General features: G+C 46.4%; 1 protein-coding gene and 1 long non-coding RNA gene across 5 annotated transcripts in view; one reads left to right on the forward strand and one right to left on the reverse strand.

Annotated features, from left to right (window-relative positions):
- The window catches only part of mob2a (MOB kinase activator 2a), a 48442-nt gene that overhangs the window by 14663 nt on the left and 6030 nt on the right, over positions 1–27749 (reverse strand). The window contains exon 1 of one of the 4 annotated variants that reach the window (XM_048973527.1): positions 10878–11090. The exons of 1 other annotated variant lie outside the window; for it this stretch is intronic. In XM_048973527.1, the coding sequence (XP_048829484.1) occupies positions 10878–10915 (38 nt within the window). In that variant the 5' untranslated portion in view covers positions 10916–11090. Of the gene's footprint in view, positions 1–2341; positions 2489–8012; positions 8394–10877; positions 11091–27749 lie in introns of those variants that run through there. 2 more of the 4 variants (XM_048973524.1, XM_048973526.1) reach the window with 2 other exon arrangements.
- On the forward strand, positions 16242–17332 carry LOC125706722 (uncharacterized). The gene is made up of 2 exons (XR_007382060.1): positions 16242–16879; positions 17019–17332. It is a non-coding gene; the product is annotated as an uncharacterized LOC125706722 (long non-coding RNA).

Raw genomic sequence — 27749 nt, forward strand, 5'->3', positions numbered from 1 at the left:
TCACCCTGTTTCTCCTTCAAAGAACAGGCAGCTGATGAGCTGCTGATTTCTTCAACGGACATTAACTTTCCTCTGAGGGAGAGCCCCTCTCTTCCATGACTCATGTGTATCACTCATGTGTTGTGTGGATGGTTCAATTTGATCTGAAGGTTTCATTTTGAGAATCTGTTCTCAGCGGTATTGCTCATGAAGAGCGTATGGCATGCGGCAACACAACCAACCTTGCAGTGTGTTCCTTGGGCACTGACTGTCTGTTCTTAAACTACATTATGATTAGTTGGAATCGTGCTCATTTCTGTGCTGCTCGTTATCAAGCAATATTCTTTATCAACATTTTCATCTGAATTTAAGATGACGATAAGCGTATATCCTTTACAATCACCCTACCCTACTCTATATGAACTCATACTAGCATTTCGCGTTCCAATTAAAATATTCAGAATTCTTTCACAGATGAAGTCAGTAATCCACTGCACGGGACAAACTATTCAGCGGCCCTGAAGCTACGGTGAGTACAAGAGCAAGAACCAGGGTCCACTTTGTATCAGACCAGCTTTCCACAAGGAAGCACCGTGCATCAGGTTAACAGGGCGAGTCTCAAAAAGCACAGGGATTCTGCAAGCAAGCCTGAGATGATCTAACAGTGATTCAGCCACAGAACAATCTTCTTACAAACAGCACTGAACTGCTGAGACAGGGCAGAATTTCATTAGATTATCTGCAGATCTTCCACAAACATAAACACAAATATGCAATGGTGAGTTCCTGTACCACACAAACTATATATTTTACATACCATAACCACTGCTATCGCTTATGAATCTTATTTTTAAATACACCATTCATACACATACACTACGCATTGCACAACTTGTACTGAAACTTTAATTAGGCAAGACTGTACTGTACTTTATCACAACAGCACCCCCAAGAGGTCAAGGTGTACAAACGGAATCGCACTTGGATTGCACTCCCGTACCGTTCTTCCGGCAAACAAGAAAGTGGGGGGGAAGTGCTAAAATAAGTGTGAAAATTTAAAAGTGACTTTCAATCTTATTAAAGTGATTGACGGACATTACCCCAAACGCCATGGAAATAGATGGACAGCTACATTCCTTCAAAGCACTTAAATCCCATCAGGTGGCGAGGATCATGTGACTGAAGCAAACCACGTTAGACTAAAACGTAGGACCTTAAACCAGACAGGTTATTTTAACTGCATACAAGTTTGACAAGCTACACGTACTTCTGTTGAACTGTCTCTTAAAAAGTGCAGGCTGCTAAGTGCCAAAAAGAGTACAATCTCAGCCCAACAGAGGGCTCCTTTTACCGGTTAAAGGATCAGAACAGCCGGACCCACTTGTCAGCAGTCGAAGCACATGGATGGACAACTGGAAAACAGAGCAGCTTTCACACCGGTACTGGACTGGACTGGAGGCATGGGGTGTGGGTTATAGTAAAAATGTACCAGAAATAAAAACTAGAGCCGCTGATGAATTCCACAGACCATTTCCTGACTGCCACATCCAGGGAATGAAGAACAATCCACCACCAGCCAACCGCACCTCTGAACTTTACACTAAGCTCTGCGCTGTTCCCCTCTGGTGCCCACAAGCAGTACTGCAGGGGACTAGGTTCCCCTCCACCTCTCATTTCCTCTGGAGGGAACAGAGAGGGGTTAGCATCCTGCTGCTATAATTCCTGGAGCTGAGACTCGTGCCCATATGACCTGATGTGTGCTGGATCTGCCATTATTTCTCCAAAAGGGCATGCAGATGGTCACCACAGGGTAAGAGGCTGGAGGAATGGCAGCGGGTCTGAGTCCAAAAATTTTTTGCACGGCATGTTCCTCCAAAACAAACAAAAATGAGTGAACATTCAGTTCTTAAAACTGAGGCAGATGACCAAATCAAGAGAACATATCCACCACTCTTTCACTGAAATATGTTTAGAAATGTTTTAAGTGCTATGCAGATAAACTATTGCATTTATGCATGCATGGAATTTTGTGGCACATGAACACACAAGAATGATAATCACAAAAAAAGCTTCACAGCTTCTATGCCAACGAAGCACCAAAACTCCTTTCAGAGATGCAAAAAACAAAAAGATCAGTTTATCCACAAAACTTTGGGCCATGAGGACATTTTGACCATCTATAACCGGACAACACCTCTGTCGACAAGAGTCTTGTCACGTACATCAAACCTTAAAGCTTCAAGTCAATCATTGGAGCAGCATCATTTTAACTCCATAAATTAGCCCGACATTGTCATGAGAGCGTAAAGCAGAGGTCAGGATCAAACAAGCTCCCCCCTCCCCCGCCCCACCAATCGAATACCTGTGGAAGAGCGCCATCAGCAGTGTGCGTGGGGACTCGCGTGACCCCAGCCCCCCCGCAGCATCTGTCCCTTCCGCCATGTACCAACACACCGAATAACCTGGCTTTCCTTCTTTTCACACCCAAATGCACAAAAGGGTCTGACTGATACTATGGCGATACTCTAAATGACCCCCGCTCCCCCCCACCGGCGATATCTTGGCAGTTACACCTGGCTGATGGGCCAAGAGAGAAACTTGCTCAACTTTCCCTAGTCTTGTATTAGGACCAACGCCCATCTGGAGATGCAGATAAGGAGGCAGCAGTGTGCTGCCCAAGATTACGAGGCCGTCCCAGATGTGGGGCAGGCAATCCACACCCACAGCCAGCAAGGCCTCATGGGCCAAGGCCAGGGCAGCTGGTGTAACCCTGCCAACAGACCCTAGTCACACCCCCCGTAAAATTCAGGAGACAGCATTCATGAGCGCGTCAATAAGAGTAATGAGGTTGACTATCCTACCAAATCTACTCTGTCTTTCAAACACTTACCCGCTTAACTTTGGCCTTTGTTATTATCCTAAGTAATCCTGTTAGGAAAGACATTCTTTGAGAAATCTTGCTCCTGAAGAATTAAATTTGTAGGACACACTAACCAGCCATACAGCAGAATTCCAACTCCACCCCTGAATTGAGGCAGTTTATCAACACTTATGCGTTATATTCTCAGAGCTCCTATGAAAACACATCACCAAAATGGGAGTTCTCTCCTGACTCACCTGCAATCACTACAAAATAACAGTGAACTGGAATCCAAAACTGAAAACAAAAGGAGCTTTAGCTAAAAACACCAAAAGGACACATGAAAATCTGTCCAAGAGACATGATTGAAACGACTGTTGAAAAAGAGGTTTTTAGTTGTCCACAAATTGAAATCAGAAAGGGATTTTGTATGTTAACTTCTAGGCAGTCAGTATTCTGGACCTCAGGGGTTTTAAGGTCAGTGCCTGGGAAACAAACTTTCTCCATCTTCCTGGTCCTGGAGAGAATGGCAGGAACAGGCTCCAGTACAGGGTCCCATTTTGCTTCCTCTCTGGGATGTTTTTTCGGATACACAGCAGGTCCTTCCTGCATTTATGACCCTCGTCGATAAGCAAGAGGCCAGTACACCTGCAAACCGGGGGTGCAGCCACCCTCACGCGGGTAGTGGATAAACACACCGTCCAATCCTCAGGCTTCCAAAAATAAAAATCGACAAAGAAATGTGAATCCTGCTGATTATTTGAAACCAATTCATTTTTTAAAAAATGCCACAGCGTTGCACCTGGACTAGCAGTGAACACACGTCACGAGACTCCTCGGTAAGGAAATGGTGTCCAGATATTTCATCATTGGGGGGACAGATCACCTCATTTAAAAACTTTCCTCACTGTGATGACATACTTACGGATGATGGGGGAAAATATAGCACCAGTTGACTTATGTATTTAGACATGAGCATTAAGCAAAAAGACGATGCAATTTTTATGGAAAAAGTTCCACTGCGGACCCACTTGGTGAGAGATGACTGGCATGTAAAGCAGCCAGCACTGTGCCAGATATAAATTAGCTTTCTAAATGATTCTGCCTGATAAAAACATAATCATGTGACTTGTGGCTTCCGTTGGACCCTCCATGACCCAGAGAAACTCAGCTCTTGCCACCCCCCCAGTCTGCGTCGTGGTCGCAGCCAGAGGCAGCACACGGAAGGTAAACGACAGGTGGGGGGGGGGGGGGGGGGGGGGAGAGACGCTGCATTGTTCCATTGTTCTCTCCATCCTTTTCTCACTCTCTCCATGGCTGTAGCAATTCACAGCTACTGCTCCGTTTGATGCATATGCAAGAACAGCAGCTTTTATGCGAGCGCTAAGTGAGAGACAGGAAAAACCGCTTATCCTACACTAGGATTAACCTCTATGTAACGCGCAGACCACAGCCAACAACTATCCCAATGGGATCTTTCTGAACTTCGGTCCGCTAAGCTGCGAGTATGACAGACAGACAAGCCTGCGGAAGAGGACCCTCAAATCCACACAAGGAGTCTGGGCTTTATCCTACTAAGTTTTTCCTTTTATCCTCTGGAACGGCTGATGGAGAAGTAGCAAGAACAGAAGAGGGGCAAAAGGAAGGAAGAGTGAAATACGCAGACTTTCCAAAGAAAGAGGGATTACTGTGCAAATCCCACATCAGGAAGTGGGTGGAGTATCGTTAAATAGAAAGTCTGAAATGCTACATTTCCCATTTCGGAAATCACGGGGGGGCGGGTTAAGTCCTCAGGCCTCCTCAGTCATGATGCTTTCACTAGAGCTGTCCAAGCCACAAGCCCGGTAGGCTTTACAGAAAATACATTTTTAATTACCTCCCAGCTGATACATAAAATACCAGATGAGTCTAATTACCATCCAAGCAATTAGCTCAATAAAGCAACCAAAACCAGAAGCTAGAGGAACACAAGCTGCTCTTGGGAACAAGACGGAAAGGGGGGGGTTGTCTGAAGCACCATTTAGAGATTAACTTATGCATGATGGCTTAACAGGCGTGTCAAACTTGGGGTGTCGAAAGCTGCACGCTCACTTTACCGAGCCCAAATACAAATCTATTCACTTTTACTTCTATAGTAGGAGTTTTATCTAAAACTGTCACCAGAGTGACTCATGCTGTACAGAGACACTTTCACTTCACAGTGCTGTACCTCCACCCTAGACACTCAGGCCCTTACTCATCACAAAAATGGAATGCTGAAATACACCAAAGTGACCAACCACTTACCCATCCACTTAGGTCATGACATTTTAATCACATGCCAATGTTCTGCAGTGTTGAGTGACTCAGTGTTTTAACAAACAACAACAATTATCCACACATACTGCTGACAAGCTCGGGGAAAGAGGCAGTGCAAACTAAACCACCATTTCTTCTCGTTTTAATATTAAGGATGCGGCAGATCACAAAATTCGCAGTTCAGTAGTCAGTTCGGTTTACAGCAGATTTTTTTTTTTCTCCCTGAGCTTAGCATTATTAAAATTGCAAATAATTAGGAAAAGTTGTAAACCAAAAGCAATGTATCCGCAGACATGTCTGAATAATGAATTGCTTATTTGCATATTGTAAAAAAAAAAAAAAATAATTTGTATAGCGTATTATCACAACATTATATCGTCTCAAAGCGCTTTACAGCATCCTCACCCAGAGCCCCCAGTACCCCCCCCCCCCCCCCCCACAACAACATAAATCATGATTCCAACGGCATGGTTCAAAACCAAAACTGGACGTAACCAGATTAGCTACAATGAAGCACAACGACAAGGTTTTCCACTACTTGCGAATTTAGGTTCTGCCTGCATCGAGAAATGTTTTCATTTGTTTCTTTGTGAGAAGCGAAATAAAATTAAAATGTACCTAGCCAGGACCTACGTACCAATAATTCCTGCCGAGAGAACAGCTACACTCACTCTGCTTGAATTAAAAGCCTCCTTTTCACACTTTAGAATACCTTTCCGAAGAAAGAAGTTATGATAATGTCACTGGTTCCACCATTATGGTTTATTTGGCCCCAGAAAGAGTTTGTCAACTTAAGTGGATCGAGGCAACTTCTAGAGCTTGATGTGTCAATAAAGCTCACTGAGCAGAAGCTTAGGCGGTAAAAAGCCAAGCTTGGCGATAACTTAGCAATCTATTCATATTGCCTGGTGCTCACATGGTTCAAGGACAATGGCACATTTATAAGTGCCTTTCCCTCAGAACACAGATAGCTGACACAGTCCCCTTTACGTACACTATCAGAAGGCCAGGAGTGTTTATTCAGTATGTGCACTGGACCGCTCTTGTGTTCTGCATGCCCATTTGATGCCATCTTCCATTACCAAAGTACAGTTCCAATAATCGAAGAACAGAAGTATGGAGGACAGTAAAAAAATAAATTAAAACGAACGTCATTCCTCCCTGGCCAGAAATATCAGCGATGCATCAGTTGCATATTTGCCAACAAGATCAATCCTGCGATTCGCTGCATCCCTAATTTGTTCCTGGAAGGCAAGCTAGCAAGTACCCCGCTTGCCAAGAACACAAGTACGATCTTGGTATCGATAACCCAGATCCGGAAGGATACCCGATTAGGGGGTTTAAGACAGCATCGATCAAAGACCTTCCCAGCATGGAAGATCAAGTCAAAGGCCAAAACTGCAACAAACATGCTATCATCAAGCAGGGAATGATCACTTGGGAGGAATGCAGACGAGGAGCCCCCAGCTGCTTACAAACAGCGCTCCAACCAATACAAACTCACCAGCCAAGCCACCATTACACACCCCCCCTCCCCCCGAGTCTGAGGTGATGTCCGGTTCAAATCACACAAAAATTTCAGGAAATGTAATGCCATTAAAACACACACACACACACACACACACACACACACACACACACACACAAAGAAATATGAAGTGACAGCCAGACGAATTTCAAGTCTTCAAAAGTTCACTCTGAGTATCACTCCATTATCCCGCCTTCATCGCACGTGCTCTGTATAACCACACTAGTCCTCACCTGTCAACATCCCCTTGCTCCCCGCGACTGGCGAACCAAAGGATTCCCATGGGTTGGTGTGTGCATAGATACCAGAGCGAAGCACCAAAACGACACCTTCACACTAGCAATACTGCCCCATCCGCTCAGAGACACGGGCCTCCATCATCCACAGCTCACCCCGATCAAATCCCTCCCCTATGCGGGATCAGTCCAGGTGCAGACTGCAGGCACGAGACCATGAGCAATGCCCAACACCCCCCCCATGCAGAGAAACCCGCGGACACAGCAAACACTGCCTTTTGTTGGACCGGGGACACTTGTGGTTCTGTGCCGAATGCTGCACTCAGAGACGAAAGCAGAAAAGCGAGCTTTCAAGCTCCGACGCCGGCCGATGAATGCGAACGAGCCCCGGCCACAAAAGGCTGCCTGTCTCCCCCCAGAGAAAAAGAGGGAAGCAGGCAGCCGTGAAAACAGCAGCGTGGATCTTGCGACTTCAGCGGCCTGATCCAATGCAGCTGCGAGTCGCAGTTTGGCTGGGATGACCCAAACCTCAAACTGCACCAAACTGACATGCATTTCCAAACATCTCCGACTCCTCCTTACACTCAAATACATCTCCGCCTATGTGCCTAAGAATAGATCACACACACAGTTTCTGCTAATATTGGTCGTCTTCTAAAACAAACCCAGTCATCACAGGGCAGCATTAAAACCCTCCACTTCTGAGAAGCCTTTGCAGTTTGGCAGGGTTTGCAGAGTAACCGTCTACTGCCCACCCCATGCATGTCTTACGAATTCACTCATTTCATCATCCGCAGGCTGTTGTGTCAGAGTCTGCAACACAAAACGGAAAGGAGAGGAACGTTCTGTTTAAGAGAACACAGCCATGGCTTGATGCCATTTTCAAAACCACCGTGTCATGCCCCCCTCCTGACCGGGACAGCACACACCACACTGCACCACACTGCAGCCTTTAAGTCCACCTCCAAAGCAGATAACTGCGGAACCACAGAAGCATCCGAAGCACTCCTTCAAATGGGGGAAAAAAATAGCCTCATATGGAACAAAAAAAAGCCAGCAAATCAGCTTCATCATTAAAAACAAGCACTGGAAAAAAACAACACAGGAGTACCTGTAGAAGAAGCAGTCACAGCACACCAGAACCCCCATGCAGATGACCGTTTGGGCAGCAGGGGGCAGAATCTCACAAACACCCCCTGCCTCCCCCCCTCCGTTCCTCTTCTTCTTGTTTAGTCTCCAGCGGCGGGTCATGCAGCGATCTTGGCTCAGAGCTATAGAGCCCTGTCTTCCGAGGAAGCCTTCCTTTGGTGGGATGCAGGTCGATCCAGCAGGCAGGACACACGGCAGTGTGGCCCTTAGTGTGGGTAAGGGGCGAGTCGTGGCAGACAGCAGCAACAGGCGATAGGGAGGCAGTGGTGGGCAGGGAGCAAATTCACAATGACTGCCTGTTCCTGTGTCTGCAGCTTTTTCTTACTCCTGCTCTCTCCCTCTCTCTCTCTCCCTCCCTCTCTGTCTCTCTCAAACCTCCCTCTTTCTGTTGGCTCCCACCGGGGACGAAGATTAGGCTGGAAAATGAACGAGCGAAAGCTACCGACGAGGCTGGACTCGGGGGTGAGAGTGAAGGAAGCGCAAGAAATGAGCTCAGCAAGCTTCCCGCAGCTTGAAAGGGAAACATCCCTCCCCCTGGAGAAAAGGAACGCGTGCCTTCTTCCCTCCTCCGGGGGCGCCTTACCCCAAAAACACCTTAAGTTAAATTAAGAGAAGTGGGCCAGAAATCTCCGATGCTGATATGACGCCTTCAAGAAAAACTAGGAGACTTGGGATAAAGCTAATGAGGACAGTCAATTATGGCTACTGGCCTTGTTGAATGTATTACTTGCAAAATCTCCCGCTTGAGCATTTTTAGCACAGAAACAGAATTTCCTATATAAGAAGGTAAAGGGACAGAAGTTGGGGAGGCATTCATTTAAGGACAGAAAACATCAGCACATGGTTAGACTGGTGACCAAGCAGCATCCGAGCCAATAACCTGAGGTGGACAGTTCAGGTCCAGGAACAGAAATCCCGACCAAGATTTTATTTCAACCAACCAGTTGAGTTCCCTGTGACTACGACTCATACTCACCTGGTTGGTTGAAACAAAATCTTGGTCTGGATTTTACTCTCTGGACCCGAATTACCCACCTCTGCCAATTGCTGCATTCAGCGTTAGTGCAGTACTATCACAACGGCAAAAATCACCAGAACCCTTTAGCAAGGTGGGGGGAGTTACCCAAGGACTCTGTGCCAGACTGCTGGGGTGGGGGCCATGAGACGTGTGCAGCTGCTGGTACGCAGTGGGGGCCAGTACCAATAAACTACACCCCACCGTCACAATAAGAACTACAGACCTCACATACCTCAACACTACATGATCTCACAGCATCAGCCCACAAAGTTGCCTTCAGGAAAGACAAACTGCACAGGGAGCCAGTCAGCGCGCGGCAAATCAAGTCGCGTATAAAAGCTTTTTCAGGCTCTTTTTCTTGGCTGCTGTGTTCTAATGTTCTAACCTGTGGGCAAAACGTGTCACGTTCACCCTCGCAGCTGTGCACTAAGTGTATGTGTGTGAGAGAACCTATACAAGACAGAGGCTCAGACTCCATTATGAGCTCTGGAACAGGACATTTCATATCCCGGATGAACAAAGCCACTGAAAAGCAAACAGATGATCGTGTGACATTTTAGCCTTGGGTGGCGAGATCTCAGTGCTCTATGGGAGACGGGGATGCACGTAACTGGCACACGGGAACGTATTCCCCTTTAAAGTCGATACTTGCGACAACAGCGCAGATGTATACTCATTTTATGTGGATTTGCGCTGATATGACAACAAAATTCATGCATTTCAACCTCCATATGTTTATACCGCAAATGAAGTACGAATTAAGGTTAAAAAGCACGGTAGTTTCTTATATAAGCGCAAATGCACATATAACACGCACGCATTTGCGCTGCTACAATCGCATCCTTTTAAAGGTGAATGCGTATCGGTTATATGCATCCCTGCTTACAGACATCCTCATCTTGTCCACCAAGCCTGACCACCTGAAGGCTTAAATAAACCAGCAGAGGATCAGCTAATGCGGTAGAAACCAAAACCGGTACAAAATCTGCAGCACTTAACCAAAGACTTCCGTCAACGTTCAACGGCGATTTCCCTCCTGGGGTGTGAAACGACTAACTGGCAAGAACCACCTGTTGACCCCACAACAGTAAAAAGAGAGATTACAGTTATTTATTTAATTACACACACACATACAGATGACTGGTTGAGTCTCTCTTAGAAGGTGCTTGTTCCAATTCCTATCTTGGTAAAGCTGCTAACAAAAGACTATAGACCCCGCCCGGATCTACAGGTTTTTTCCTCCCTTAAATCCCCCAGACAAGATAAACAAGTAGTTTACGTCTCATTCACCCAAACCAAGCGGGTAATACATTAAATAATGCAAAGCCGTATTCGGATCGACGGGCAAAGCACTTCAATTTCTGGCCAAATTTGCTGTAGTGCGAGGAGACACGGTCCTTGGCGCATGGTTCAGACTTTTAACGAGGGTAGTCAGAACTCCAAAGTTAGACTTAAATTAATTTATAAAAAAGACGCAACGAGATTATTTCACACGTTTTGCACCGAGTATTCGCGTGTCAATCAGGAACTGAGCTGTGATTTTAGTTATCGATGCGAATCGGGGGTCGGAAAACGCCAGCAAGCCCCCGCACGTCCGAATGTCCCGGGATGCGGCGAAGATGGTAAGATTGCGTGAGAGAAGCATAAATACTCATTGATACGCTTTCTGTACGTAAATCGGCCCTGATAAATGTTTATTCCGTTTAACCAAACAAAAAGACCAGGCGGGGAAACCCCCCCCCCCGGTCACCCAACATTGCACACGATAATCTCTCCATCAGCATAGCAGCAACCCATGGGAGATCTTACCTATTTAACGTATAGGACCCGTTCCTCTTGAACCTCATCGCGGAAGATAGGAATCGGACGATGCAATCCAGAGTTCTTTAAAAGGGGGTTTCGCTACAGTTGCACGGAGAAAACGACTTTTAATAAACAACGAAAGTGCAGGAACGATTAAAAAAAAGGACAGGCTTCCTATGACGAGTACTTGCCGTTCCCAGAAGGCGGCATGAAACACCCGCTTCCGCAGGGCTGCCTTTAAATGATCCGGGGGCCGGCATTAGGTGTTGGATAGCGGGGTTTTCCCCCCCATTTAGCCCTACAGTGGGTGTTAAAACCCCCCTTCAGGTTGTACCGGTTTAACCTCCGCGAAAGTCAGCGCGGCGACCTGCTGCTTTCAACACGTGCTGTTACCCCCGCAGGAAAGATTAATAATCATTATCATATAATGATCCGGAAAACAGCTGAGTCTAAGCCATTTCCAAATAGGATATTATCCTTAGCATATGCATTTGCACTGCATCCACAAAGTTGACAGCTGAGAACCTTTCCAATTTTTTTCGGTAAAAAAAAAAACTAGACGCTGCGGCTCAACAACAAAAGCAGAAAAAATACACAAATTCATAAATGCATCCGATTAATCACCGCCGTTCGTGTTAAACATATCGGTTCTCCGGACTCGAAAGCTTCATAAGGGCACATATTTCATTACGGGGGCGTCTGGGTGTTGCCGTTTATCGATGATAATTTTAATGCTATCAAAATCATTTTAACGACTAGTGATCGTGATGCGTGTTATTGTGTGGCAATCTAGCATGCCGTTGTCGTTATGAAATAAGCCCTAGTTACTTTATTCATATATATCCACACGGTCCGGGTGTTTTTTAGAATTATGTATCTCTTGGTTCTAGATCATTAGCGGCACATTTAAGTTTCACTTAGAACAGAAAACGGACGTAAATCACATTAATGATACAGAAAGCGGTTTGTTAACTTGTGCAGTATTTTTTCAGTTGCCCTGCCATCATATGCGCATTGCCAGTATTCATATTTATATTATCACATTATTATTATGTTATAGTTTATTTGACACTTGCTGAATCTTTGTGTTTTATTCTGCTTGTTTTGTGATATAACACCTTTTGTTATATAGTGTTCATCGTTCATCTGTCTATCTGTGCAGTTGAAGCTGAAGTAATTTCGCTTCGGGATTCAAAAAAAGTTATTTTTCCGATTCTGCTTCTGATTCTCCTTACAGTTGAATGAGCACCGAAAGCAGCTCGAACGTTTAAAAAAATCGAGTTTAACAAGGTGTGTCGTTAGAAAGGGGGCACGAAAAGGCAGACAAAAGCCCCCCCTCCCACCCCCGCCTTCCCGTAACCCAGCTCCCTCTTTCCCTAAGAACCATCTGTAGGACGGACACTGGTCATGTTAATATGCACAAATTAAGTTCATACTGACTCAAGTCATGTTCCTATCAATTTGAACTACGTGAATTTAAGACGATCCAAGTGAACGCATGCTTTGGATGAATGATTCAGTCATTCTTTAATTCTATCTTGCATCCTGTTTTCCCAGCATTTCCAATTAATCGGTTTTGCTCTCATTTAATTTTACCGCAGATGTTTGACAGAGCAGCACAAATGATTACTCTTAATAGAAAACACGGTATTTATGAGGGCCGGACTGTCTGAACAACAGAATTACATTATACTGACAGTCGTATATTTCAGCGTCATGACTGTTTTCCGTCCATTATCATGATTAATGCACTTACAGTTTTGTTCTTATCACCGGAGACCCACACGGCCGTTCCGATTCGCCAGAGAGAAGGAATGCCCACCTTAGTCGGTCCAATGTCCACCCTTCTCACAAAGCATGAGAGGTATGGCTGACTCCACCCAGCCTTTGCCTGGTATAAAAGCAGAAAGCTGCAAAATTTAGCCTGCTAAGGCCACGGCTAAGAAGGGGCCTCATTAGGGTGTCTCCCTTCAGTTCGGCTACTCAGAGTACATTTTGTCCACCCTGCAACAGTAATTCCAATTGCTCCATCTCCTACTGTCCCTCTCAGCTTGCCGTCTTGTTTACAGATGCATATATTTATTTGGGTACTTCACAAAATCATCAGATCAGATAACAGTGGTATGGCGGCAGTTCTGATCAGAATAACTCACAAAGACAGACCTGACTTGTAGACGAGACTTCAGCGATGGGGCTGATAGTGAGCATCCCGCCTGCACTGACTGTGCTGGGGGAGGGGAGCTTATAGCACACCTGCAATTTGCTGAGGTGGGACGTCTTTCTGCGCACTATGCCCAACGCCCAGATGTTAGCAGATGCCAAAGACCCTGAGATCATACACTGTTGCCCGACATCGCAGCAGAGACTCTGGGTGCCACAGACGAGTGAAGAGGGACAGCTCACTCCTGGATGCATCATGGGAAGGCAACCGTGCTGTCTGGGAGGAATGTTTAGGGAGGGTGGGTCAATCAAGGCTCAAAACATAACAATCAACCGGACAACGTGCCCAAGGCAGGGCTCCGGCAGCGCAAAACAACTGATCGCATTTGCAGAAGTGTTTGGGACTGCAGCACTGCAGGTAAAGATGGCCACTTTTTACTGCCTTAGAACTGCTCTTACTCCAGTTTTTGTTTCCAGTGGCTGGGCACTACAACAACTGATAGCCCAAATGACGCAGAAAGCTGACGTTTAAATGACCTCCTCACTTTCACCATTTCAAGGGAATCAAGCAGAGAAGGTAAATGTGCCGTCCTCCCCAAAGATCTCAAGGACACAATTTCTGGACTGGGCCTCTTAATTAAATTATCAAGTGAAGCGTGGGGTGGAGGTGGGGGACTCCCGACCTGCTCCTTCCTCCAGAAGAGCTGAGGCTCCGTCCCACCACGACGCACGGTAGGTCCTGAGCACATTAAGGACAAGAGGAAGGGCAAAAAGGCAGCCTGTGAGAGATACAAAGCAGAATTATGCTCGACAGACCATTGAATCTAACGAGGGTAGTATGTTCAGCCTGTGACTGGTTGGGTCATCCAAGGAGCAAACTGGGGGGGGGGGGGGGGGGGGCTCAGCAGCTAAAGAGGAGGATACATTTATTACTGCCCTCAGTCAGACTCCTCCACAGCCCTTGCTCTCTTGCCAGGAGATGTAGGAGGCGACTGGGACGGAAATTCTCCCCTCCAACAACCCCCGAAAGAAAAAAAAATCATATTTCTCTGTAGGCTACTGACATAAAAAGGCAAGAATGACTGTTAATTATAACTCACTGTGACTATGTAATGCTTAGTCCCTGTCCTGGTTGAACAAAACTCCTTAGGCAGCAAAACCTCACAGTAAATGTGCGGAAACAGGCCTCTGGTTCGGTGTCTGTTCTTTTCCTCCTGGAACTCCTCGTTCTCCTGCACGCGCCCTCAGGACGTGCAGCACGAGAACGGTGTTCCCACCTCGTCTCTGCCACTTCCTGCCTGCTGACCTCCCTCGTCCAGTCAGGCCCACCGGTTTGGGCCTGGGGCACTCAGTGTAAACAATTCAAAAATCGACTGATAGTCAACAATAACACACTAATTACCCAGACTGGCTTTTCCTGTTCCACAGCCCAAAACCACCGTCTCCATGGGCATGGTGGAAAAACACATTAGGGACTATTTTTAGGTCTGGGGACACACCCTCTACCCTGATCTCATTTACCCAGCATTCCCTGCAGCGACTAACTGCTTCACCGCTACTTCTCCAGCAGTACACAATTTGAACTCCCACCACGAGAGCACATTCTTGCAGTCCCCCCCTCCCCCAAACGATTTCCTCCCTAATGAGTTGGTAAGCCTGATTATGGCCACACACGGGGCTTCCGTACGCAGGGTAACACTCTGCTTTGGACATGCGTCTCTTCACTCTTGTGGAGTGCCTGATCCGGAGCTAGCATGTAGCCTGACATTCACTCCCCTGGAATAACCAACCCCTACGCCCCCATTTTATTACTTAACCTTCAGGGCAGTTTCCGTTTGCTCACCAACGCAGCCTCTTAGCACCCTATAAAGTCGACCCCAGCCCCCCCAACCTCCCGACAGACTCCTAGACCATCACACGACACGTCTCAGCACGTCCAGGCGGCTGTGATGCGTCTGGGCCGCTCAGCCTCCATACTGCCCCAGTACATTCCACCAGCATCTGTGGGTGCATTTCTGCCCCTGCGACATGCGCGGCAGCGATACCAGCATAAGAAAGAAAACAATCCCTATTTTTTTTCCCAGTCTATTCAGACTCTTGTGCTGCCTTTAATCGACTGGACATCTTACTATGCAGAGATAATGAGTAGGTATTCATAACAGGCTAGGACATTGTGGTTTTATCTTGAGATGTATTGATGTTGAGTTGATATTGAGCATGAAATCATCACAGCAAACAGTTTTGAATAGAAGAGACCATAGAGTGTTATGGTGCAAGAGGCCCCTACTGAATTTTCAATTAATCTTGACTGCAATGGGTTCCTTTAACATGAGAACACATGTCAATACTAAAAATATGAATCCTTTCATCTTCACATTTCATTAGAAATATCGAGGATGAGAAAAATAAATATGGCAAAAGCGTTTTGAATCCATCTAGTTAGTGGCATTTTCACTGCTTCACTGAGTGTTATAATTCAGAAGTTTAGTCTACTGATAGGACACTGGAGAAAATCAAATGTTTGACCCCCACCTGGTGGCCACGTACGGTATTGCATACAGAGAGACGAGTTCGGCTTTACTCGCCACTCCGGTGCTCAGAGAAACAAGAAATAATACGTAGAGAATATCCCGCCCGTACAAGAAACCACCCTCACCAAACGTGACAATGTGATCTCACAATCAGCTCTCTCTCGCGCTCTCTCTCATTCACTTGAGAGGAATATGAGACCAAGCAGCACCAAGAGACCGGGCTCTACCATTCCTAACCAGTCCTTTAAAAGGGCATCTCCTTGTTTCTATTCCCATCCCTGCACACTCATATAAATTCAAATGACACAGAAAGAGTTTAACAAAGCAAGACGCGTGTAAAGAGCAGATGCAAGACGCCTATAATAATGAGACACTGCTTCCCCCTTGTGGTGATATTAGGAATCAACAACAAACCATTTCTACACTGGGAGACAAATGGGCCAGCGATGACCGAAAACTGCCAACACCCAGGCAATCTAACTTAAGAGTGGGAATAATAACTAATTAATGGTTAGTGACTAATGACTAATGAATATACAGACTTTAAGTAAAAAAAAATCAAATACAAGGGCTTCTGCACAAAAAAATCAGTTGGGTGATGTGTGGTTCACTTGGGGGGGGAGGGGGGGCTACCTACTTAAACCAGTAGTTTTCACAATAATGGATCATTTGTCTGCACTTGTAATTGCAAGGCTTATCACTGGTATACAGATCACCCATGGTCCAGACACTGCAGCAGAGAGCAGCATTAGTATCTCCCTGAGAGTCGGTCTCCTCAGTCTACTCTTTTCTAATTTCTTCGCTGGAATTACAGCCTGCATCATGCCAGTCCACCCCCTGGCAGGATCTGTTAGAGCTGATGGTCACAGTAAAATTGTGCAACCGAACATCTGGCACCAAAACGACAGTCATATCCTTTTGGACACACATCTCCCTTGGGTGTTGCCCTCTCCATTGCTCACCTGGAAAACATCACTGCTGCATTCCCACAACGTTCCCACAGCGTCGGGAGGAACAGGTGGTGTCGGCGGTGCAATGAGCCCCTGGGGCTGTGACATCACTGCTTCGTGGCTTCCTGCTCTGCACCAATCCTGCTCTCTCACCAGGGGGCGCCCATCAGAGAAATGCGGCTGAAGTCGTCCGAAACGCATTTTGTCTCACGTCGTCATTTTATAAAAATAGCGTCCCCCTGCCAGCCAATCAACAGTAGGCTAACCAGGAGGGAGTCGAAACTCAACCTAGGGGACTGGAGCAGTCAGTCTATACGTGGGCTGAGGGGCAGCCAAGCGCAGCTCATGAGAGCGGAGTCTGACTGGGGTAAGAGAGCCTGGTGAATGGCCCAGTATGAGCACCTGCTCGGTCACCCAAGGCTTAAAAAGAAACCAAGAAAAAGGTAAACATCCTTGCTTCATTTATTGTATCCGTGTTAACATCGTGGCCGTCGTGTTGTTTTCAGAACAAAGGTTTTGCAGACCTTGCGGCGGAGGGAAGTTTAGCTCAGCATGAGGGGTGTCGCAGACACGAACGCCTTCCTGCGTTCTCCACCTTCCTCATGCGACACGAATAAACACACGAGCAAGACATCCTTGTTCCTCCAGATGCCAGTGTAAGAACAATAGGGAGGAAGACTCTGGGGGTCTGAAGGGGGCCCAGCCATCCCAGAAAGCACCTGGGACCTGTGCACAGTGTGACACGGTATCCAAGAATCACGTGAGGCTCAAAGCGGGCACGCAAACGCGTGAATAAATAAAAAAATAACCTCTTTCTGCACCCCTTTTGACTCTCTCTCTCTCTCTTTCTCTCTCTCACACACACACTCCCTCAGGAAGTAACCAGGATTAGTCAGCTTCTGTTCTGAGCTGTTCTCTTCTAACCTGACCCAGCAGAAGAGAAACAGAGGAAGAGAGAGACCACAACCCCCACTGCAACAGCTAAAAAAAAAAAAAGATCTGAAACGTCCATGAGATCTTCACAGGCCGCGGCACTCGACCGACTCCACATTTCTCACGCAAGCCCTGTTATAAAGCATAACAAGTAACCAGTCGCACCTTAAGATCCGATTCTCGGCTCACAGAACGATACCGAGACTTTCTGCCCAGACACCTTCACCATCGATGTGGGATTCGTGACTTATTACAACAGGCTGAGGAAACCCAACCTTAACACAGGCCTGACTTCATTAGCAGCTACAAGTTCGGATAAATAATAGATCCAAATCTTCCGAGGCCTCACCCAAACAGACAGACGTTGGGAAAACCCCCAGAACTCATAGCATCTCTGTTACCATCTCAGATATTAGCCAAGCGTATGAGATGCTATAGCCAGGTATGTTACCACTTCTGAGTTTAGCATCCACTCATTTTTCCCCCATTTTCCCAGGACAAAAGACATTGTTTCATTTAGCCAGGAGACTCAGAAATCCAAAAGATCTTCTGCAGCTTATAAATTCTGCGAATGAAAACCGAAGCAGATATCATGACTGTATACTGACCTGATTCGAATTCCGAGCCTCACAGGTGCTTATTTCTGTACTTCCTACACCAGGGACAAAAGGCTTTATCTGTCTGTTAGTTTCTTTTTATGGACAACAGATGGAAAAGTACTAAAATAAATTCCAAAATCAGCATTTACTTCCTGGTCAGACGGGACTCTGTAATCTGCTTCTCTGGAGAGTGGGTGTCTGTAATTTTGGTTCCTGTAGTGTCAGACCATCAGCACTGCTCATGACCCCCTTCCTCACTTACAGCCACAGCGTCAGGTTGGGTTCATGAGGACAGGCGGACAGCGTAACTGAGGGGACAACCGAGTGTCAGCCTCAGCTCACTCCCGAGTTCTGGCGGGATGGAGGCGAGGTGTCAGTGTTTTCCCCGAGGCCAGGATAACCCTGTGTCAGCCAATCGTGGGCTGTAAATGGTGACCTAAGGGGCCGGGAATCCCACCTCACCCCTTAAGACTCGGTCTCCATTGAGAGGAAGTCAGCTCTTTCCCTGACAGAGAGCTCTTCCTGTCACCGGAACATTCAGTACAAGCAAAAAAAAAACAAAGTAGCACAGTTAATATCAAATAACACCTTTTTTTTAAGACCATGTCCACAATCTTTGAAGTAGATTTTAACCTACAGATGTCGCTTAACTAAATTTTTTTACCACATCCCCGGTAAACAACTTTGATCAGTGTTTCCCAACCCGGTCCTCGGGGACCCACAGTTGGTCCACATTTTTGCTCCCTCCCAGCAAAAACGTGGACTATCTGTGGATCCCTGAGGATCGGATTGGGAAACACCGACCTAGATGAATAACTGAGATGCTTCAGAGCCCCTGTGTAGCACCAACAAACTTTCACTACTGTGAATGTCCACCTTCACTGTGAAACGCCTTGATGAACTGGTGGGGGGGGGGGAGCAGTCTCAAACAACCCCCCTCCCCCCCAAAGCACAGGAATGCTAACAAGCCTGCCCTTCCACCAGCAAGCTGTGCTGCCCCCATAAACATTTCCTCCTCTGGTCATCCTAGATGAGCTTTCTGAAGCTGCTCGATATCCCTAAATTCACAACATCATATGGAAGGGGGACCGAATTCTATCATCTTATTTACTTATTTTTGCCGAACTCTAGTCTGGTTTTGTTACACCAGGAAAAGGTTAACCATCTCCGTCGAAGATGTATGGTTCCACTGCAGGTTTCTACCTAAACCAACTAACCAACCAACCAAGTTAAACTGAGAGGTTTCTGACCAATGGAGATATCTTTCATCTACACTGCGCTTAAGAAAACTAATGTAGAAATCCTGGTTTGCTATAAACCTGATTTGAGATGCCGGTCAGAGTCACTAAGACAAACAATAGTATTTGACCCTAACTGTAACCCTAACCTTTATCGACCAAACCTATGGACTGAATTCCAAACCCAGAACAGACCAGAGTCATTCCCTGGTACCACACAGAGGAAACTGCTCAATCACAAGTCTCAAACCCAGCTTCTTGTCGGCAAGTGAGGCTGCTGCTCTGCACAGGTGCCTTCAAACATCACTTTGCCCTAAAACAAAAGCCCTGAGAACATATCCAGTACCGGCTCCCCACTGAGGCAGTCGTAACCATTTAGACGTTTTATCTTAAGATAAATGGCCTCAAGTCTGAGCTCGGTGCATAACAGACAAGGGGATGACGCATATAGCTTCTGACTATGCATCATCTTGAGTCAAGCTAAGCTTGAGTCAACCATATCGAGGAATTTTCTCTAGTGGAGTCATTAGTATCCATCTCCTTGACTGTAGTTTATCGGTGTTTGACCAGCAGTTTCCTCTGGTGATATCCAGACACAGGGCTGGTACTCCAGCAAGGGAGCTCTGGTATGCCCTCTGCGGCGAGGAGGAAGGTCTATCCAGGAATCCTCACTAATCCTCCCACGTTACAGCGTACTCAAACTCCAGCTGCTCGACCGCGTCCACATTATCTGTAGGCAGTACGAAAACACCAGAGGTTAAAAGGAGCAAATAGCTGATGTTTAAATACCGCATCTTCACTCCCAACAGTAAACTGCCAAGACAGTTTACTGACCCCCGCAATGACAAACACCCCCATTCCGTGTGTCCAGCTGAATCTCACCACAAAACCAAAAAAGGAGTAATCTCTCATGTGCAGACTTAAAGATTATGAATCACCCCAGACACATTTATGGACAAATAAAAACTATCCATCTCTCTCTCCGACTTCCAATAATTTTTCCTGGTCTGGGTCACACAAACGTTCAGCAGAGGGGTAGTCATTGGGGTCAAGGGTGACAGAAATTGGGCAAGAGGCAGAAGCCCCCTCGCCCCAAACAAACAGGACTGATATGCATTAATTCAATCCCAGGAAGAAATTCAGCACTTGGTCAGCAAAGATGCTTTTGCCTGGAAAAGTCTGATTTGCAGGCATTCAGAGCTGCCTGTTCAAAGACAGACCCCACTGTTATACCTTAAAGACTTGCCAATCGCTTCGGTTAAGAAATAGCCAACTATATTACAATATGAATGGGAAATATGTCCTCTACACATATCCTTGTAAAGCGTTGGCTAAGCTAATTTCTTTAGTGTTGCGTATTAAAGTTTAATGACGCAATGGTGGATTTCTGGACCAGGAGTTTTTCCAGAGAACCTCTGCAGGTCAATCTCAGGACAGGCCACGCCCAGTGACACACAGCTGCAGGGACGTACGTTCCAGAGCTTTCCCACCTTTTAAAACTGAACAAAACATCCATCCATCCATCCATCATCTCCCGCTTGATCCGGAGTCGGGTCGCGGGGGCAGCAGCCTCAGCAGGGAGACCCAGACTTCCCTCTCCCCGGCCACTTCGTCTAGCTCCTCTGGGGGGACCCCGAGGCGTTCCCAGGCCAGCCGAGAGACATAGTCTCTCCAGCGTGTCCTGGGTCTTCCCCGGGGCCTCCTCCCAGTGGGACATGCCCGGAATACCTCCCCAGGGAGACGTCCCGGAGGCATCCTGATCAGATGCCCGAACAAAACAATGATTTAAAAATCCCCTTAGCCCAACATAAGTTCCTGCCCTTCCACTGAAATCAGGAGACTCAGCCTTCTCCCCAAGCGCTACACGAGCACCCCCACGCCAACAGCCCCTAACTGATCCTTCAGGAGTACAAACGAGATATGCAGACTTAAAAGGCAGCTCCGGCAACGCAAGCTGGTAGGATTGTGGGTTCCACTGGATGTATCCATGCCAATGCAGCTGATGGCCCTTTCCACTGGGTTTTGGAAAAACCAAATCACTCCTCTCTAAGTCAGTTCCACGAGTTTAACTGTGACACGTAATACTTCACATGAATTTTGTTCCTAAATGCCAGACAGAAGCAAATTTGTTGGAGTGGGGGCAGCCCTATAGGCTGGGACACAGAAGCTTGTTGGTTCAAATCCCAAAGTTGTCGTAGTGATCCCACCATTGGGCCCTTGAGCAAGGCCCTTAATCCCAACTGCTGCAGGGACTGGCTGACCATACCGTCTCCTGTAAGCCAGTTTCAAGAGGTGGTCTCCTGGGATGCTTTTCCAGCTGTCCTGGAGGAGGTCCCATGTACATTCTGAGCACTCACTGGCCGCTTTTCGTTCACTCTGGTCGGACTCCTCTAAAACCATTTCTAGTGTGTTTAGGTCAGGTGGCCAGGTCATGTGATCACTCCTGCGTATGTGGCTTGGTGTGTCCGAACTGGTACTATATACAAAAGCCAAAAGATCTCAGCTCCACATCACAGAGCAACGGATGGAATGTAACAGCATCGCGGGTCCAGACACAGACGTGAACCTGCTGAAGGAAAACCAGCCCCTGGAAACAGAGCAAACGCAGTGGAAGCTGCAGATACAAATGCTGCAGGCGGAAAAGGACCCAGTGATGAAGCACAGAAGTCGTCAGATCACAGTGTGTCTATGGTATGAGCTTCCTGCACTTCCTGCACCCTCCCAAGAGCAAAAGTCGCTACCTTCATTTACACTGCAGAAAGATCTAGAGATAAAAAAAAAGTACTCTATCACTCAAGGACTGGGTCGCCCAAGCAAGTAGTGACTTGAAATTCGGTTCATTCCATGCAAATCAACCGATTCCCAGTCCCTGGGTGAAGCTGTCATAGGTGCCTCGGCCAGGGGGAAACCCCCTCACTCCCCACTAGGGCGGCGGTGTGACGCTCTCAGCGTCCACTTTACACTCACTGCTCACGTTAGCACGTTAGTTAATCACGAGGCAGTGCTCAAAACGGGCCTGGATGTTCAAATCGTCGACGGGGATTTTCCCACCAGCCAGGAGACAAACCAGACAGTGCGGGTGACATCGGAATTAAACACCGCTCTGCTGTCACATGCTTCACAATCACAGGGTTTGAAATCACACTGGTGCAGATTTGGGGCTGTACCCGCACCTCTTATCACTTTTCATATTTCCTTACACAGACACCAATCAAACCTGTCCAAACTGTTGCATAAGAGGAACATTAAGCAGACGTTCTTTGATTGTAAATTGTCTCGGCTGGTTGCTATTAAGTGTTTTTTTTTTTTATTGCCAGCTTTGAAAGTAATTTGCATACTGACACAATGTACAATGCTAAAATCTACGGGTAAATAGGATATCCTTCTAATGTTGTTGGCGGGACACTGTAGCCTAAAAGAAGGGTTAGACTGCCGCTTAGTAAAACTTGCAGAATCATTTTGATATTTCCATATAATTTTGGTGTATTGGTACTTAAGAAGAAAACAAACAGCCTGAACTCCAGGACCTAGAGTTTTCACACCACAAACATATATCTATGGCTCAGATTCAAGAGATTCAACTGACTGTCAGAAATTCACACCAGTTCCAAAATACTTAAACCTGCAACCTGCAGTCATGTGTCAAATAAAATTAATTATGTATCAAGACTTGCAGAAAGAAAACTAGTTTTTGGCTCTTGGGAAAAGCAGCGATACAGCATGTGATTTGTGCGCTGCTCAGTCGTCATTATTTGAAAACTCTAACCATCTGAATTTATGAATGATGATTATCAATATGATCTTATTTTGTTCATTACATGTCAGTCTGCTCAGAATTTAACAGGAGGACGAATTTCTCCGAGATCTTTTATAGAGGACCTGAAGTAACTGGATTAACGGTGCATTTGTAAATGAAAGTAAGAGCTACTTTTTTCATGTTTTCGTGAGCTCTTGTTTAATAAACCATGCACTTCATCTTGACTTGCTCCCTGATTAAATTTCAGACCATGTGTTTTGCTCTGTAGACCCATCCATTCCTGGGATGAAGATTCGTTTTTCAGTGCAGTGCAAGATGAAATAATTTGACGACTTCATGGCATTAGTAAAAAACCTCTATGTTGTGATAGAATGACCGGTACTAGCCTTCTAGTTAAAGTTTGAGCAAAGCAAGCTGTTAAATTAAACTAAAATGAGATGTGTGTGAGTGTGGAAAGAGAACTGAAAGAATTATTTTCTGAAGCCAATTCTGTTGCCCTAACAGCTCTGAGGGGAGAATACATCAGCAGGTCCATAAATAAGACTGACCAAGCAGGCTACAAGCTCTGCAAAATGAAGCAAATCCCTACAGCAAGGGTGTGGTCAACACTTCTCATACAAATGATGGAGAAGTTTTAACTGACCCCAATGTGATTAATGACATGTACAAAGGTTTCCATAGTAACATGTCTCCACATCACAATGCTTTGTAGATCCATATAGATCTCAGCATCAGGTTTAGCCTTACCAACATTAGACCATTTAGCTTGGAATTAGAACATCTCATATCTCCAGAAGAGCTTCATATAGAGGTCAAATCTCCTCAGAAAGGCCAGGTGCCTGGCTTGGATGCTCTGCATCCTAAATCCTTTCTAGCATTTTGAGAGCAGGTTGGACTATTGATATTAGGTTCCTTAAACTTTTGCTATTAAACAAGGGTAATTTCACAGAAACAAATAAATGCACTCTTCACAGATTTACTGAAGAAAATTAACGATCCACTTGAATGTCTGAGATTGCTAATTAGCGGGGAAGTTAGTCTGTCCTTGTACCTTGAAATCCAGCTTAACAGGCTACGACCACCAAGCCTGCATCCAATCGAAATAGGCAAATACTGCCACTTGGATACGGCTTAGAAAGAGTTTCTAAAATTGGATGCGCAAATAGCATATGATGCACGTTAAATTTGCCAATTACTAATATACTCATTTCAGTCTGTGAGGGTATGCAAAATGGTCTTGGTGGTATGGCGGCTCGGTGAGCAGTACGGTCGCCTCACGCCTCCCAGCTCAAACCCCACCTCTCCTTTACTGCCGGTTTTCTGCCTCCTCTCCACAGTCTAATGACAGGTAGTTAGGCTGAACTGCCCCATGGTGTGTGAGTTTGCCGGGCATGAACTGGCATCCCATGCAAGGTGCATTCCTGCCTTGTGCCCTGCGTCAGCTAAAAAAAGGATCCAGGATCGCACCCACGAGCAAGATCAGCAGTCAGAAGATGCCTGATTTTATCAGGTAAACGTCCTCGTTAACACAAACGGCCTGCTCCTCCAAACGTCGAATCATGTTGCTGCATCACGACTGCATACCGCTTGACTATGCACTCGAACGGGCAAGACGCGACACAAGCAATTCTGAACATGGTGCGATTGTCGGCGCTATATATGCCAGTTCCCACGTCTCAGAAACAGCCAATTTCCTGGAATTTTCACACACTTTAGTGTCGATAGTTTACAGTCTTTACACCTACTAGTACAATTGCATAATACTTGATCGGGATGACAGGGATGAACAAGCCAATCAGCATAGTGGGAGAAAACGAGAGCAGGGGGGGCTGTAAGCACGAGCACTTTGGTGAGATTGTAGACGGAGAGAGTATAGCAGCCGCAAGGACTGAATGATACATTCACTTCTTTGAAAAATAGTTTAAAAAAGTTTTATATAAATGTGCCTTATTATTTAACAGTTAGATTAGATTAGGTGGGGATGCTTTTGTTGAGATCCTCCCTGTTTTGGGTCATAAACTCACACGCAAGGGGTGATGCAACATGGTGACGTCTGCAATCCACTCGCTTCCCATCCTGCTTTCCATTTCATTATGTAAAAAGAACGGGGAGAACAAACTGGTAGACGTGGGGCGTGAAAAAAGATACAAAAACCTCCTTTAAAACCGGCACCAAACTTTGGCCGTGTTCACCTCCTGTGTTTCTACTGAAGGCCCAGAGGAAGTTAAAGCTTGGTCCGGTTGCTTCCAGCTTGGGGGGGGGGGGGCCCTTCCGCTCTCCTCTACCCTGCTTTCCCAGGCCGTGAGACCCGAACTGCAGAAGCAGGAGCTCCAAGGCCAAGGATACACAGCAGAGTCCGGAAGGACGCCTGCTCTCCCGCTCAATCGCTCCGCCTTCACTCCAGACTGAGGGTGTAGTGAACCACCCACAGGTGGGCAGGTCCTTTACATTTACATGTATAGGGCTCTGAAAGCTGGGAACCAGTCACTTCTCACCTCACAGGACCCCCTCCCACTAGGTAAGGAGAGTTACCGCACCCACTACACAACAACCCACCTCAGGGATGAGAACCTGAGTGCAGCCATGTGGCGGGCGATACCTCAGCACCACACTAGTCCAAATGGACCAATGTGAGTTTTTTTTCCCAGTGGCTGGAGTGCCGATCCTGCCACCAACCCCCAAGTTTTTCCCTTGACCTCCTTATAGGAGCTGTAGATTAACGTCATACCCAGGATGAAGCAATTGCAGGTTTGAGGGCCTTTGCTCAAGGGCCCAACAGAGTAGGATCACTCCAGGCAATCACGGGATTTGAACCAACAACCTTCTGATTGCTGGCACAGATCCATAGCCTCAGAGCCACCACTCTCACTCGGGCAGTAAGATATTAGCGAAAAATTTCAAATATCACATTGCGAATTTTTTTGCCATAAAAAACTTAGCAGAAATAAACCACAGCCAAGTACAACTTGTTAATAGATACCAAGTGCATCAAATAAGTTGGCGGCATTGCTGCAGGTTTTGCTGACAGGTCACTTGCTTTTGCTCAAACCCCATCTCTGTAGAATCCAAAGTATTTCCATATAGTGGAAGGCGAATGTATATTGGTGACCAGTTTTTGTTCACTTTCCTCCTCTTCTCTCTTTTTTTGTTAAACGTCTCTCAAACATGCCACACTGTCTATGATTGAGTCCAACAGCAAAGATGAACATGACTATGATTAGCTCGTGCAGAGCTTGTGTAAAAGCATGCTGGTAAAATTGACTGATTTATTTTTTTTAACACATACTAGAAAATCTCGTAAAGAAATCATCGCTAAAACTGCAGCGCTTACCACTTTACGTTTCCCCAAGACAGAGTACAAAGGTTTTAGCGAAATGTACTGGTCTCCGTCCGGCAGATCTTATCGTAAAGATTTCAAAATACTGGAACTGTGTTGGAAAATAACGTTGCTTTTGAAATAAATGAATACCATGGTGTAATGTTTGGACGGTATGAAATATTAGCTCATACCCAAGGCTAATATCAAGCCAACTGATAATCACACTGTTTGCGATCTAAGAAACCGCATGTGTCGAACATGCGATGTCGATATTAACACCACATATTACTCAGCCCTGCATACCACCATTTCCAGTAAATAAGCAAGACCTGAGCTCTGGCTAAAACCATTTGTTTAGGACTATCAGACTCTAACCCCGCATCTCTTTGCAACGGGAACAGCTTTTTCCAAATTGCTCAAGTTCCCATCAAAATCTCTTATAAGATCCTAACCTGGACCAGTGTAGTTAGCATGTGAGAAGTACCACCCCTAGGCTGGGACAAGCAGCCCACCATCAGGAAGCGGCAGTGTGGCGCCAAACCTGACCGTGTCACCAGTCCCACCAACGCTTCTCAAGCCTCGACTCATTAGCATTAGGGCGAGACATACAGAAATGATAGACTTGATGCAGAACGACAAAATGCAGCTCCAATTAGCAACACCCTCTGAAAATTTCATGCAATTATGCAATATTTTGGGAACATTTTATATATTTCTAATGCTTGGGTGATGTACCATTAGATAATAATAGAGACACGACTTCCAAGCTGGACCTCAGACAGTTTGAAAACTCTGGCTGGGAGACGGTCCAGAAAGCGGGGCATTCTGGGAAATTGTGTGCCACATTAAATGCGACAAACAGCTTGAGGGGCTGAATTGAATGGCGCAGCCAAACAAACGGGAACACGACCCACGTGAGAATCTAACTTCAGCTCGGGGGAAGAGCCCAGGGAACGCAGATGGGACCGGTGGACCACCGTGCAGGAACCGCGAAATGCGCATGACGAAAGCAGGTGAAGTGCCGCACGGCCGCCCGTGGCCACCTAATCGCTCCATCAATACTGATGCCGAGGAGAAACCCAACACCTCCCAGTTTCCCTCTACAGCGCCGGCTGAGTTCACGTCCCATCCGGTTTCTGGTCTGTGTGCTACAGCCTTTAGTCTCTGTCATCTTCACGCTCTTATTTTAGCAGTACTACCAGAGCTAAACCACTATCATCTCAGGAACGGGCAAGACAAAAAAAAAGAGCAGAGAGTCAGAGAACCGGAGTTCTGAGAAGTGGAGTTATGGGCAGCTCGTTCCCACTACCTGAGGTACCCAAACCATGACTGACGGAGGCCTGAAAGTCCGGGCCCGTGTTCCGGAACACCGGCGACATTCCTCAGAGCCC

This window comes from Brienomyrus brachyistius, chromosome 13, assembly GCF_023856365.1.
Source record: "Brienomyrus brachyistius isolate T26 chromosome 13, BBRACH_0.4, whole genome shotgun sequence".
In the NCBI taxonomy this organism is placed as follows: domain Eukaryota; kingdom Metazoa; phylum Chordata; class Actinopteri; order Osteoglossiformes; family Mormyridae; genus Brienomyrus; species Brienomyrus brachyistius.